This window comes from Podarcis erhardii (assembly GCF_964252035.2).
Source record: "Podarcis erhardii genome assembly, chromosome: 5".
Classification (NCBI taxonomy): Eukaryota; Metazoa; Chordata; class Lepidosauria; order Squamata; family Lacertidae; genus Podarcis; species Podarcis erhardii.
The window spans coordinates 17,593,518-17,609,736 of record NC_138509.1 but is presented as its reverse complement, the minus strand read 5'-3'; the positions used below and the strand labels follow the sequence as shown (position 1 = coordinate 17,609,736).

Here is a 16,219-nt window from a genome sequence, read left to right as displayed (position 1 = left end):
ACTGTTAGGTTGGGAGGAGCAGGGACCGAGCAACGGGAGCTCACTCTGTCACGGGGATTCGAACCGCCGACCTTCTGATCGGCAAGTCCTAGGTTCTGTGGTTTAACCCACAGTGCCACCCGCGCCCCTAAAATATTGGTCTCCCTGTCGGGGAATCGAACCCCGGTCTCCCGCGTGACAGGCGGGGATACTTACCACTATACTAACGAGGAATGCCTAAGGCTTATACACACATAATTAGCAATAAATTTCAGTAGACAAAATGGGCGCTTCTTCTGATTACACATAGATACAATTGCTTTAGTCCAGGGGTAACCAACGTCATGCCTGTCAGATGTTAGTGGCCACACATTCTAGAACACACCTGCCAAATGTTCTAGAAAAGAACATATTTATAGTCTAGTGGAAGGCCCAGTGACAATGGGGCAAGCAGATGAGGATGTTCCACAAGTCTGACAAGGTGACTGAAAAAGCCTATTCATTATAATTGCTTACAGCATGGTAGAAGAATGGAGAGAAGGGCCTCCAAGGTTGACCTGAGTATTTGACTAGGTACATATGTGGGTATCTCTGTCCCAGACCATTTAAAGTCTTAAAGATTACAACTAATGCTTTGAATTAGGCTCAGCAAAAAAATGGCAACTAGTGGAGATGATATAACACCAAAGTAATATGCGCTTTACACTTTGCTCGGTCAAAATGCTCCAGTCCAATTGATGTATCGGAGCACTTCTGAGCGCCCTCCTGTCAGATGTACAAGAGCCTCAGCCCTGTATACCTGAAGGAGCGTGTCCACTCCCATTGTTCAGCCTGGACACATATCTAGCTCACTGCAAGAAGTGAAGTTACAGGGAACCAGGCAGCCTTTGCTGTCATGGTGCCTACCTTGTGGAACACCTTCCAATCAGATTTCAAGGAGATAAATAATTATACAACTTTTAGAAGACATACGAAGGGAATCCTGTATAGGGAAGTTTTTAATGTTTGATATTTTATTATGCTTTTATATTTGTTGGAAGCCACCCAGAGTGGCTGGGACAACCCAATCAGATGGGCAGGGCATAAATTATTTATATATTTATTTATTATTATTATTATTATTAATTTCTCAAAAGCAGGCTTTCATAGAGCATGTTACAGTAATATAACCTGGATGCTATTAGAACATAAATGACCATGCTTAGACCTGTTGGTGAACAAATTTAAGCTGGTAAAAATATTTATGGCCATTAATGCCTCCTGAGTATCCAACCATGCTAACAGACTCATGATTCTCCAGACCTCCAAACTATGAAGCTGATTCTTAAAGGAAAGTGCAAACTCCAACCAAAACAGGGTGAACACCCTAATCAGCACCCGCAGAACCCCCAACGAACCATGCAATCTTATCTGGAATAAGGGTTCTTCTTTTCTCTTGGAGAGCCATTGATAACCTCTCCATATTGTTGTTGTTTAGTTGTGTCCGACTCTTTGTGACCCCATGGACCAGAGCATGCCAGGCACTCCTGTCTTCCACTGCCTCCTGCAGTTTGCTCAAACTCTTGTTGGTAGCTTTGAGAACACTGTCCAACCATCTCATCCTCTGTTGTCCCCTTCTCCTTGTGCCCTCCATCTTTCCCAACATCAGGGTCTTTTCCAGAGAGTCTTCTCTTCTCATGAGGTGGCCAAAGTATTGGAGCCTCAGCTTCACGATCTGTCCTTCCAGTGAGCACTCAGGGCTGATTTCCTTCAGAATGGATAGGTTTGATCTTCTTGCAGTCCATGGGACTCTCAAGAGTCTCCTCCAGCACCATAATTCAAAAGCATCAATTCTTCGGCGATCAGCCTTCTTTATGGTCCAGCTCTCACTTCCATACATCACTACTGGGAAAACCATAGCTTTAAGTATACGGACCTTTGTCGGCAAGATGACGTCTCTGCTTTTTAAGATGCTGTCTAGGTTTGTCATTGCTTTTCTCCCAAGAAGCAGGCGTCTTTTAATTTTGTGACTGCTGTCATCATCTGCAGTGATCATGGAGCCCAAGAAAGTAAAATCTCACTGCCTCCATTTCATCCCCTTCTATTTGCCAGGAGGTGATGAGACCAGTGGCCATGATCTTAGTTTTTTTGTTGAGCTTCAGACCATATTTTGCGCTCTCCTCGTTCACCCTCATTAAAAGGTTCTTTAATTACCCCTCACTTTCTGCCATCAAGGATGTGTTATCTGCCTATCTGAGGTTGTTGATATTTCTTCGGGCAATCTTAATTCTGGCTTGGGATTCATCCAGTCCAGCCTTTCGCATGATGAATTCTGCATATAAGTTAAATAAGCAGGGAGACAATATACAGCCTTGTCGTACTCCTTTCCCAATTTTGAACCAATCAGTTGTTCCATATCCAGTTCTAATTGTAGCTTCTTGTCCCACATAGAGATTTCTCAGGAGACAGATGAGGTGATCAGGCACTCCCATTTCTTTAAGAACTTGCCATAGTTTGCTGTGGTCGACACAAAGGCTTTTGTGTAGTCAATGAAGCAGAAGTAGATGTTTTTCTGGAACTCTCTAGCATTCTCCATAATCCAGTGCATATTAGACGAGATCAAATAAGCCAGGAATAGTAAGGATCAGGCAGGCCCATAGTAAGCCTCACTTTGCTAAGAATTCTCAGGCTTTGTAAACTGAAAAGAATCTGCCAAAATATGATACCTAAGTAATTTGTAGTTTATAGCAAGATTCTTTAGAGAGCTTTAATATCTGCCTAGAATTGTCTAAATTGATGTATTAGTTTTTTTCTGGCTCAAGACATGCCTGTGTATGGTGAAAATATCAAGAAATGATATTTCTCAACTTCAGTCCCCTATTTTAGAATTCCACATCCAGCTTTGCTTTCACAATAGACATACTGAGTGTCAACTCTCCTTGTGAGCTTTGTATCCAACATAAGTTTATCATCTCCAATAGACTTAAAAAAAACCCCCAACAACATCTCCCTTCATGAATACTTATTCAAATGTAGTCACATGTTAATTGCTCATATACCTGAATATAGCAGAGGTCTGCATGTGGGGCCATAACTCACTATGGATATTCAAGCCTCCTTCTCCTGAATTTTCAGCCATTTTTTTTTTTTTTAAGGATCTGTAGCTCTTTTAAATGTGAGGCTATCAGGAAAAACCTGCTGGAGACATTCCTACTGTGCTTAATGCCCTTTCCTAGAGAAAGTTCTCTAGCTGCATTTAAAATTCATTCTTGCTTCCTTTGAAATACCTTGGGCAAGAGCCTCCAAAAGTCATTCTGGAATTTCACTTTTGGCAAACTCTATCCCTGAGTTAAATCAACTTTTGTTTTTTTACCAGCTTCACCAGGATATCCAGTACTGCTGAGTGACAGACAAGCTTATATAACAACCTGCACTCACATTTTCTGTTTGGGTACAAAGGACCTCTCCTTTGTGGAAAAACCACCTGGGGCATTTTGCTTGTCTTATTTAAATAGTAAAAAATAAGTAGCAAAATAAAGTAAAAATCTCTTTTGGTTCCCCCAAAATTTCTTGGATGTTTTGCCCGAGTAGGAACTTCCAAATTTGATGTTTGCTTCAGGTGAAATTGAGTGGCAACTCTAATTCTACTCATTTGTTTCGTAAGAAGTTAAACCTCTCCCTGTCTTCCAGGGTTCTGACCAATTAGTGCAAATGCGCTGATATGATTGGCATGTGACTGAAGCAATGATGTCATCCTTCACTGCTTTCTCTTGCACGTATTGATCAGTGAAGGAGAAGAGGCTGGATGGCTGTGCTTCCCTCCCTTGTCAATTATATTAGTCAGTTCGGTCCTGGTTAGAAAAGAGAAAAGACAGTGCAGATACTCGATACTGCAGATATAGCAGTAAATACAAAACTCTGCTTCCCAACTTTGGGTGGTATCAGTACTCCTAGCACAATGACCTTTAGCTGCACAATGAAACTCCACCGTCCCCCCCCCCCAAATATGTTCTGGATTTCCACTCCAACAACACTCCAGAGCAGATTTAAGATGGAGGTGGGGGCATGCAGGGAAAGAAGAAGGTGGGAAAGCTCCATTTCACAGCTAAAAGTCCTTGCATTGGTGGAACTGTCTAGTTAGATACCTCCCATTATTTCTAGTGATCCAATGTGCTACAGAATCTCTTCCATGTACTTCAAGGTTTTCCAAGTATACAATTTATTTCTTGAGGGTGGGGGACAACAACTCTGACAGGACAATGCCAGGAAATTGTACCCTTTGTGGCCTGCACTGTTTGTGCCATGTGTTCATATGTATGTGCTTTAACTGTCCTATCAGCTTCATCCCTTTAAAAACATGGTTTTCTGCCAAGTTGTATTGCATGGATGTCGACTCTCCTCTCACCTAACACAGACAAAGCAAAAGAATTAACACTCTTCTCACACTACTTGGAAAAATCTGAGGCTTTGCCACAAACAGAGACCTAAATAGCTTAGATGGCCCAGTTTATTGATAGGGCAAGTTTCACAGTCTTGCCTTAAAATGGATGAGGTGGAGTTATTGGAGGGAACCAGCTATTCTAGGAACACAAAAGTGTCACAGTGATGATGCTGATGATAATAATAGTAATAATAATAATAATAATAATAATAATAATAATAATAATAATAATATCACCTTACCCATTGCCTCCTATGTTCTGCCCTAGAAGAATTTGGGATTGCCTGATACTTCACAGAACAAGCTGCTCTCCTGAATACAGGGGAAAAAACTTAAGAGAAAAATGATTACTGGTGTTAACACAACACAGTGTTATATTAATATCCAAGCTCTCTGCTGCTGTTTATGCAAACATTAATGCTGGGGATCTCCTGACCCCACCCCCTGCCATCACCAAATACATTCCTAGTGAACTTTGCATTGGAATAAGAGAACCTGGTTTCTCATGGGTGGGATTTGGGGCGGATCAGAAGGGGGATTCATGAACACCCATGCTCATCAGGATATTAGGATGCAACACCAGAGAAATTCATCCAGTCTTTAGTGTTAATAATATGCTAAAGTCCCCACTTAACATCCTTTAACACAAAGAACCAGTTATTCCTACAATATATTTCACACTAAAAAGACATGACCATTTATCAAGTGGTAAGTTACCACAGCCTGTGTGTATCCAGCTAGTAAGTCAGTTCTCTGTGCTGTCCTGCAGTGAAGAGACGTTTACTCTGGCTCCATATTTCTAAGCTGATGTTGAAAGTGAGATTAAATTAAACATTGATTTGGCTTTCCCAATGTTTATATACCTGCACATAATGATGAGTTACATACTTGGTAAATGGACTTCTATATTTACCCAGCATCCCACCAAACTTCATGTAGTTGCAAGACCCCTGAGCTGGCATTGTTTAGACTTATGCTGATTACTGCCTGAAACCCAAAATAATTCATTTTGATGACCATACCTGAAATTCACAGAGGTTAGCAAGGAACAATGAGATTAGATATTATCCCCTTTCTTCAAATCTAGCTGATTTCACCCACACCCTGAAAGGATGAGTAATTTATTTTTATCCATTGGCAACACATTGAAAAGGAGCTTTGGGATGGAGAAATTATTAACCATTATACTCATTTTATGTTTTCTTTAGCTACAGTAACTGGTTGTCTTGTACCATTCCCCTTGAGTATATATGTGTATTGTACTGTAAGTAATGTGATATATAGAGATAGGGGGCCCATTAATAACGTCCCTATTTCAACAGAAATTGACATGAAGAGGTAAAATGCCTGAGAAATAGAGCCTTTTCCAAGCAACTCTTTCCTTGGGAATCACTTCCTTTCACATCAATCATTATGATTTTGTCAGTCTTTAATGCAGAGCAAAAAAAATCAAAGCTTTTCTGAGAGGCTCCATAGACTTTTCCTCTCCTAATTTAAGACACACAACTCCTAACGCAAGTGTTGGGAGTTAGTTGTATGATTATTGCCATTGTTTATCTTTTGAATTTTAGGTATATTTAAAATATGCTTTAGATTGGAGCCCTGGTCAGATTCGAGACCTTCAATAAAAGTGGCTTCCAGGTTTCTTATTTTGATTTTTCTCAACTAATGGGCCCCCTATCACAGAACAAAGATAAAGCAATTAGTTTGATTTCACAACTGAAAAGCAGCATGACCTCATGATGTTGTCTTCTTGGCTTTTGTTTGTTTTTGTTTTGTTTGGTTTCGTCGGACAGTATATTAATCAATCCTGGAAACCATGTGAAGATTCAAGAGGGTACTTTAGGATTCTTCATTGCAAGCGATGCCAAAGAAGTAAAAAGGTAATACGTTGTCAGATTTTATGTTGTTCTCTAGATCTTCTCCTTCTCCTCCTTCTCCTTCTTCAATGTGGTATATGGTGCAACTTTAAACTGTCTTGGTAAACTGTGCTGGCAACTGTCCAAGGCATGTTTCAGAAACTGGTCCCACATAAATTTCCTTCATCTGGTGAGGAATAGAGCAAACCCTCAGCAGTGCAGATAAAAGATAGAGAAGGCCTTGCTTGTTCTGACCAAAGGCCCATGTAGTCCAGTGTTCTGTTTCTGCTGGCAGGTAATCAGATGACTCTGAAAAGCCCACAAACAGATACTGTAGTTCCAACTCAGTGGTGGCCCACGTGGTATGGTCATTTAGCCCCAAGCCCCAGCTATCTATTACAATATCATTTAGAACTACATTGATAAATAACAGTATATTGGATCAGAATCCCCCACAGCAAGCAGGAAGTTGCCAGTTCTCCCCTCCCTGTTTATACTTTCCTACAATAAGGTGCGTGAATGGGGCCCTGACCTCATGCCAGTTCAGTGGGGTACATGGAGGGCTACAGAAAAGGATAAATGAGTGACCCCCCCCTTTGTATGAGCAGAAGTACCTTTCACAGAGGAGTCCTTAAGCCAAGCCAAATATTCGTAAAGCATCAGAGGTGTCTGTCTAAGCACAGTAATTGCAAGAATAATTGCTATTGTCCTGCATTTGTTTCATGACAGCATCTGAATTCCTCTAAAACATTAAGCTATGTGAAACTAAGTGGAACAAATGGCCTTATATATCTTCAGCTGTCTGCTTTTTTTCAAAAAATATATAAAATAAAAATAAAAACCAGGGGGCTTTGAGCCAGCAGTTCCCCTGCCAAGAACAGTGTTTTCATCTCTTGTGTGTTTGGATAATAAAGTCACTTTGGATGCTACTTTCCAAGATGAAAGCTGGATGATCTGATCCACCGTGTCATATTTATTAACCGTTCCCCCAATTATTTTCAAGTTAAATTTATTAAAAGAAGCACGAACTTGAATCACCCGGCCTTGTGTTTGAAATTAATTGTCTTGTAGCAAACATTTCCTTTTTTAAATGTCTAAACCTTTCAAAAGATTAAAGGAAATTAGTGCTGGCATGTTTCATTAATTTGGCACTTGTAGCAAGGAGGAAATGTGGGACTAATTTCATTTGTATGGATTAAGAAATGTGTCAGTTTTTCCATTCTCCCTCCCTCTCTAGGGCATTTTTTTACTGCAAGGCCTGTCATGATGACATCACAGATCCCAAAAGGATAAAAAAATGCGGCTGCAAACGACGTAAGTAATCTTCCTCCCCCCTCCCCCCCCAGCTTTTCTATTCTACAGAAACTGTTAAGCATTAAGGGATCTCTTTTAAATATATTTCTACGTTTTGAATAGTGCTAGAGAGAGGCTAGGAAATCTGTACATACCAACACAGTTAATAACTGTCTCCTGCAATATCTGCTTGCATATTTTGAGATTTAAATTTCCCACCGTTTGGTTATACTTGCGCCGTTATTAGAACTTATTTGGCATCTTAACTTAACAAAATTTAGAGAATGATTACATTATGTATAGGTATCAAAATTACGTATATAGGCTTAGTGTTTTATCCCCTTCCCCCTCCCCCCAAAAAACATTAATAAGGGTTTCCACAGATCAGTACACTTATTGCCTGTTTGAAGCAAAACCCACCATAACTTACATGAAGGAAAATACCCTAATTTTAAATTACCTGAACATTGCACATATTTGTTTTGTTTTGTTTTGCATATACAAATCGTGGACATCAAGCACTGATCAGAAGGAGCTGTGCAGGAAATTTAAAGAGGCTTTGTCCAGCCTTGGGAAGCAAAGCAGATCTATAATCCCCAAGCTGCTCCACAGGGACCAAACTTTGGGAAGCTCCCTAAACAAACTGTGCAAAAGCTCACTGGCGCATTGAAACCTCAGCCCAGAGTCCATTTATTTATTCTAGGTTAGCAGGAATAGCTGACTTGTGTCCCTGCCGATGCTGCTGGATTCCAGCTTGCATCGACTGCAGCCAGCCAGAGTGTTGTAGCCCAACAAAATCTGAAGGGGCACAATTTAGCCACCCCTGCAGTAAATGAGTTAATATTAGGGCCAGTTTATATAATCAGCAGAATCAAGTGAGAACACTTTATGTGGACTGCAACTACGTGGGCTTGCGTTTGAGAGCTGTGGGTTGTATGTTTGAATGCTTCTCACCAATAACAAAACCATCTTATCCTTCCTATTCATGTGCTATTTTTTCATGCACAGGTGGGGGGAGGAGTTGGAAGGGCCCTTCTCAAAGGCTGAAGTGGTCTACACCAAGGGAGGAGACGAAGTTTTATCGCAATTCTGCTGATCATATAAACTCCTCCTTTATATGAATACTGCAGATCATATATTTGCGTCACTGCCCATACAGAAATATTATGACAGGCAGACAGATAACAGAATGACAAAGGAGAATAAACATTTGGGAGGCCAATGAGAGGAAGTCAAAGAACTGGAAATTAATCCTCCAAAATGCCTTCCAGCAGAAGGTAACTCTAAAACTACAGGGAAGCCCTCAGAGGACCAAACTGTCAGCCCTCGGTATATAAGAAATAGTCTAGTGATTGCAAGCATCAGTCACCCTGGCGATTGAAAAACTGTTGGACAGATGCTGAAATAAAATGAAGGATGGCATAGAAGGAAGATGTCAGAAACGTTGTCCTAAGCATGGAATCAACCAGACAGGTTGGGAAGAAGGCATGGATAGCAAAATTGGACATCCCCCCCCCCCCTTGAGTATTTCCTCACAGCACAATCTTATGCAGTCCACTCAGAAGTTAGTCCCATTGAGTTCAATAAGACTTATGTCCAAGCAACTATATATAGCATTGCAGACTAAGAGTGGAGTTCAGCATTGCACTGCTATGAATGTTGTGTCTGTGTGAGCAGTTCAGCTTGCCAGATGGAACAATCCCACTTTCCTTCCTCCATGGGCTGTTCTGAGGCTTCTGCCAAGGGAATATGCACAAGCAGTTCTTGAGCAGCCTTTATGCTGATAGGGCTACTTTGCTGCAACCCATCCTAAGTCTCCTTATTTCTGTGTGAGTCCATCTGCGCATGAGTCCACACATTGGCCAGAATTGCATACAGTGCACCATGTTGCATTGTTGCAATGCAAATCTAGGTCTGAAACCTGGAGGGGAGAGTTGCAGGAGGAAAGCAGCCAATTCACCTTCTGCTGACTGCATCTGCCCTGCAAATTTTCCCTACGAAAAACCACTTTGTGGCAGTAGGGTTTGCTCACATAACTGTGGTTCCGGGCACAAACCTAGTATGCAGTTGGCATCTCAACACATACGGAATATAAGTGATCCCTCATTAGAGAGCAACCTGTGCCTAATTATGCAGGGCCAAATCCTATTGATTCCAATGGATGTCCCCTAGAGCTGGATGTAACTGGGCCGTTACTTGTAATTTGATTAAGGCCCTGCCAGTGAACCATGATACCTAAGATTGTTGAGAGTCGCTGGCAGTTTTTTGCGTGCCCAGTGGCAATGCATGATTATCCCCCAGGGAAGAGACATGTGCTGGAGTTCTAAATCCCTCCAGTGAAGAGGGAGAGTGCTTGTGAATGCACTAGCTCCAACACCTGTCATCTTCTTGCCATCCCTGTCTGCCCTGTCTGTAATGGAATGGGGATTCTGTTCCACTCATGTAGTCTACCTGCGCGATTTTGAACCCTGAAGTGGGGGTGAATGTGCTCGATTCCACTCTTTCTTGTCACATGAGGACTTTAGAATGCCTGGGAACCCTCTGCATGTTTGTCACAATAGCTTTGCATGCTCTAGAGCAGTGGTTCTCAACCTGTGGGTCCCCAAATGTTGTTGGACTACAACTCCCATCATCCCTGAGCTCTGGCCTTGCTAGCTAGGGGTGATGGGAGTTGTAGTTCAACAACATCTGGGGACCCACAGGTTGAGAAAGGCTGTTGTAGAGGAATTGGGGGAGGCACTTCACTCATTTCATGCTGCTCTGTGTAAGCAGAGAAGGCTCCCTATAGCAGGCCAAGAATTCTCTTGCAGGGAAGATCAGTATCCGTGGGCAAGGTCTTGTTGAAGGCTGCTTATCTGCCCTTCATGTTCTTCTCACTGAAGGACCCCTGGTAAGCTTTAAAGAAGCCCCAGGGTTCACAAGAAAGCCAATGACGACACAGCTCAGTCATACTGGTGACAGCTCTTCAATCCAGCCCTCCAGCAGTGAGTCAGAGGTCTTTGTAGTCTTGCTACCCAAGATTCCAATTTCTGAGTCTGGGGACTGTCTATTCTGCCATTTTAACCTGTAAATTGGCAGAGGCATAGAGAAGTGTAGCACCACCTGGTGAAAGCTCGGTAAATAGTGCACGTGAATAGACGGAAGGAATATGATTCATTTCAGTTGAATTTCGGGAGACTAGCAGTACAGGATTGCAGACCATGTTAGGAGAGAAGCATGTCAACAAGGACAGGAGGAATGTCTCCTACTTCTTTTCCCCCTCTCTTCTCCACTCCCCATGTCTTTCTGTGCAGCAGAATTTGACTAATCTGCTGTAAAATGTCAAATAGCTACATTAGTACTGACAATGGACTTTGTAAAGCTGCAAGATTTGGAGTTCTACCCTCTCCACTCAGTTTGTCAGCTTCATTTATGGATGGCCATGAGAGCGAACCTTTTCTCTCTCTGCTCTCCCTCTCCCACCCCCCCTGCCACACTTTTGCTTTTCGTAATTGATGAGCTTTATAATAAAAATTAGAAACCTTAAATGGAAATTATGCATAAGATGAAAGGGAGGCATGAGAATAAACCTGTGTGTACAGGTGAATGGAATTTGATAGAATATCTTTTTTTACATGGAAATCTTAATTATTGTGGCATTAATTACATGCAGTTTCCTGGGATAGTTGAAAGCCATGTTCTTTAATAATGCATCAGAGGTTTCACGTCCCTTCAGATGCTGTCTGAACATTAGCTTCAGTATTGTCAGGGTCTAAAAGTGAGTCTGACCTACATAGCTGTTTGTCCAAACCTGTTAAGCCTAGTATTAATAATTCAGCACAGAGCTCTGCAGTTCCACAAAGCCAGAGATAATTAGAGTAACCGTGCTTTCCTTTCACAGATATTCCCCCCCCCCTTACAGCCCTCTTCTCCCTATTCCTTGAATAATCTGTACATTTTCATGTAATGTTGTCCAAAAAGAAATTCTGCTGTGAAAATCCTGTGCTCTGGATTACTGTGGTAGCCTTGCGGTATAATCTGCTTTCAGTTGTGTTCTTTCTTTAATTTCATTACAACTTTCCAGCAGAGAGCCAGTATTAATGCATGTGTACATATTGTGGTTAGAGAAACAAACCTTCATTGAGGCTGCAGTATTTAGTCAATTAAGTGTGTTAGACATCTTTTAAACTATATATATATAATGCTAGCTCTTACAAAAATTGCAGGTGGCACTTTAGCAGAGATGCTTCCCCCTTCTCTTGCAAGGAGGAGAACCCTCTTCTAAGATGGTGCCTGCCTGCTGAGATGCTATGAAATGTTTGCATGGATCATCTAAAAATGAACATTGTTTTTTCCCCCCCAAGCAGAACAATCGTTTGATTCATATTCAGATAATTTGGTGATTGACTTTCTTATTTAACAGAATGATCAATGAAAACTTAACACGACTGATTCATGTAACTGAATGACAGCTCTAATGTTTATATTTGCCACAGCCAGCCTGAGATGAAAGTTGCAACAGGGGAGATACTCACTCTTGTTTCTTCTTGTTGTATTAACCAGTTTAGTATAAATATGCAATGCTTTTCTTCCCCTCCTCCAGCCGCGATGCTTTCTTCCAAAAGGGGGCCATTGAACCCCCGAGGTACAGGTCATGTGTGTGTACACTGATAATGTTTGAAGGAAATTGCATTAACCTGTGATAATTGACAATGTTTTGATTTATTTTTCCTCTTGCTGCCTTGGAACACGGCCCCTACTATATTTTAACTACACACTGATAGTGATCTATTGTGAGTAAAAACGGGCTCCCTGTAGCCCAGAGTGCAATCCAACCTGTCTTTCTTCCAGTAGAGAGTATTCATTTGTTCAGTATTCCAGTTCTTTTCTTTACACTTTTATGTTGCATGTAGCGGTGGCGTCTCATACCCAAATCTTTCCTCATTCTTTATTGACCTTGTGGGTCAGGGCGACGTTGAAGAAAATACAGCAGTCTTTCAACTTGCTTTCCCCTGGCCTCTTCTCATTCCCAACTGTATCTCCCCCCCCCCAATTGTAAATCAAACAATTTTTTCTCAAGCTTTCCTAATTCCTTATGTATTACGAGGCTGAGAGAAATTGCCATCCCTGTTTGCAGCATGTCAACATCACAGACTAAGTTAATACTCATCCCCTCAGCCCAGGAGAACCCTGGGGACTGTTGTCCTACAAGGGTCTCCAATGGAAAACCCACCAGTTCTTAGGAGTCTTTTGTGGAGGGTTGAGGGAAGCCATGTATACTGGTTTTAAACTGGGTTTAAACCAGTATACATTTGTATTGCAGAAATGCCCTTTCCTCTGTTGTTCAGTTCTAGTTCCCAGTCTAAGATGCACAGAATGTTCAATATAAAATACCCAATGAATGACTTCCGGCATCAAACATTCAAACTCAGCAAATACTCATCTGTGCACCACTTAAGGCACCCTGATATGCTAATAATGTTGTGGTACTTGTACTGATTAGGCACCAGTTCTTCAGTAGAAAGAGGTGGTTCTAAAGTACTAATTATAAATTATTGTTGCTAAGTATTTCCCTCAGTCTGTAGACTTTGCTGAAGAAATGGCAACAATCATGTGTGCATGGCCTAAGCATATTTTTAGTGGCATCCACTGTATCCAATTTTGTTTATCACTCCCTACTGAAATGCTTTTCATATGCCCTCCAAAACACATGAGGACCACTTCCCTGTGAGTGGTACCCACAAAGCAGGGAAGGCATTTAAATGATGCCAATCACATAGGCAGGGGCTGACTGTACCACTCTTTCCATGGGAACCAAGACTTTGCCTCAAGCAAAGTACCAATTCCATGGCCAAGAACCATCGCAATAAGCCACCACCTATGTGGTTGTTTAAATGTTGCTCTCAGCTATAAACCACTCATAGATAAGTAGTTCCCATGCAGATATAGAAATGTGTAAAAGGACATCACATTGTGAAATTTATCTGGTTTCAAATATTAGCAAAAGTGAGTCCAGGTGAGTCTAGTGTACAGCATCGTGTGTGCATAGAGTGTAGCACTGAGTGGGAGGCCGGGGGGGTGGTCAGACTTACTGTAGATAGTTTGGCCTGGTGAACTTAGTCTCCTTCTTCCTGCATTTTTGTTATGTTTCAGAAAGAAAGACTAAAGAATAACTCTGTCAGAAAAAGAATGCTAGCATTGTGGAAATCCTAAATACTACATTTTCTGTAATGTATCAGAGCATAGGGCTGCTTAATTGGTTTGTAACCAATTATGTGTTAAGCAGAGAGCTGCAGCTAATCCAGGATATCAACAACAACAACAACAACAACAACATATTTATACCAGGCATAGGCAAACTCGGCCCTCCAGAAGTTTTGAGACTACAAGTCCCATGATCCCTAGCTAACAGGACCAGTGGTCAGGGATGATGGGAATTGTAGTCCCAAAGCATCTGGAGGGCCAAGTTTGCCTATGCCTGATTTATAGCCCACCCATCTGGCTGGGTTTCCCCAGCCACTCTGGGCGGCTCCCAGCAGAATATTAAAATCACAATAAAAAGGATCAAACATTAAAAACTTCCCTAAGCAGGGCTACTTTCAGATGTCTTCTAAAAGTCAGATAGTTGTTTATTTCCTTAACAAATGATGGGAGGGCGTTCCACAGGGCAGGCGCCACTACCGAGAAGGCCCTCTGCCTTCTGTGAAACTGTACCCTTATTAAATGCCCCCCCTCCCCCAATTGTGCCTTGGCCTCATTCACACATTAATACTTTTTTAGGTCTGCACCTAAAAAAAATGGGGTCGTTTCCAGTGCTGCTGTTCCCCCAGCACAGCAGAGTTCTACTTCTGCAATGGGAATTTCCCCTCCTCTTTCCTTGTAGCCCTCCATGCACTGACCAAATGGGCTCCACAGGGTTGACGGGCTGCCCACCCACCCCAAGCAGATTTTGAGAGCGTGCAGGGAGAGGAAAGGCAAAGGGAAGCCCATTTGCACAAGTGGAACTCCATGGGCACAACGTGTAAATCAGTCCCCTGGGGCACTGCTATTCATTTACCTTTGCGCTACGTTTCAAAAGGCGGTTAGTTTAACATCTTGGGGGGGGGGGGGAGAAGGTGTACCCAAGCTACACAATGATTTAAATGTGTTGTTTCATTTGTGCACCTTCTTCATTGTTCCCATTTTTTAAAAAAAAATAGAGTCTGCACTGAATGCTTCCAAGCTAAATTTCTAATTAGTCTTGCGCACTTGAGAGGAAAGTTAAGTAGCGGCAGGACATGGTGTGGAATATTCTTTTAAGAAATAAAAACACCCAAGAGCCTTGTAGCACTTTAAAGGACTAACAAATGCATTATGGCACAAGCTTTCATGGCATCAAGTCCACTCTGTCATAGGTGGGGCCTCTGTCCTCCAGAGGATGTGGGGTGCTCAGTCTAAGGAGTGGAGCCTTCCTACTGGCTTTCCTGAAATGCAACCCCTGCCCCCATTTGCAACAGGGTTGAGAAGCCTCCTGATAAGCGACTTTAAAATATTTTAAAGTAGTGGGAGGGAACTGCAGTTTCAAAAGGGGACACGTGTATGGACAAGAAGCCCCAGTAATATGGCACTTTGCCTGGTGGGCCTCCCACCCAGCTTGAGTGCATCTTTGGCACCTCTCAAAAAGCTATTATCACATGGGGTCACTTTGTGTACTCTTGCACTTCAGTAGCCTTTAGCGATAGTGATTATGATACCCATTGTGAGGCAAGGAGGAGCATAAAATTTATGTGGTGTTAGTTCATGTTCACGGCTCGGCATCCGTGAGCAACTCAGGGATCACATTAATTAGCCAGCTTGTTCAAGATGATCAGTGATGGCTGAATAAAACCAAGATCAGGCATGGCCAGACTTGGCCCTCCAGATGTTTTGGGACTACAATTCCCACAATCCCTGACCACTGGTTCTGTTAGCTAGGGATGATGGGAGTTGTAGTATCAAAACATCTGGAGGGCCAGGTTTGGCCATGCCTGGCCAAGATCATTGCCTTGCACAGAGTTCACGAAGAATTCACTAGTATGACTTTCTGGGGTTGAATTCCCATTGTTCATTTAATTTGGGACCAATTGCTCAGAACTTAGCACTGTTGGATTTTGCACCACTTGAAAGATTTCCTTCTCACACATACATTTCCCCGAAGTTATATGATTTTATAGCTTTATGACTTTATAGTTTTATGGCAGCCTTGATATTTATAATGAGCTGGCAGTTTATCAACATTCTTATTAAAAAATATATGCAGAAATAAGACTTAACTTAGCAGAAATCATGGATCGTTTGCTGCCCCAGCTCTGGTTAAGACCCAGGTGTATTTTAACACTTTGGGTTAGCTTGGCACCCTAAACTCTGTCCCCAGATGGCATGTATATGTCGACTAGCAAGCACAGAGACTAGAGCACTGGGAGAGCTAACCATGTTTAAGGAGAACCAACCATATGCCATATTAGAGTTCATTTTACTTTATTAAATTATAATGATTAAATTATAATCCTAGTTTTACTCTTAAAATTAGTTTGGTTTTCTTTAGAAACACCAGTTCTGTAAAACATCAACCCAGTCAGAATCCTGATACTTGTGAATATATTTAATTCTTAAGTAACGTTCAGGAAAATCATTTAGTTACTGGCAGGGAAATAAATCCATAGTCTTTGAA

General features: G+C 41.8%; 1 protein-coding gene across 15 annotated transcripts in view; it reads left to right on the top strand.

The window, feature by feature from the left end:
* Positions 1 to 16,219, top strand: part of KCNMA1 (potassium calcium-activated channel subfamily M alpha 1) — a 572,902-nt gene that overhangs the window by 427,936 nt on the left and 128,747 nt on the right. For all 15 annotated transcript variants that reach the window (XM_081864220.1, XM_081864214.1, XM_081864225.1 and 12 more), the window contains 2 exons: positions 6,196 to 6,282; positions 7,496 to 7,572. In XM_081864220.1, the coding sequence (XP_081720346.1) occupies positions 6,196 to 6,282; positions 7,496 to 7,572 (164 nt within the window). The remainder of the gene's footprint in view (positions 1 to 6,195; positions 6,283 to 7,495; positions 7,573 to 16,219) is intronic.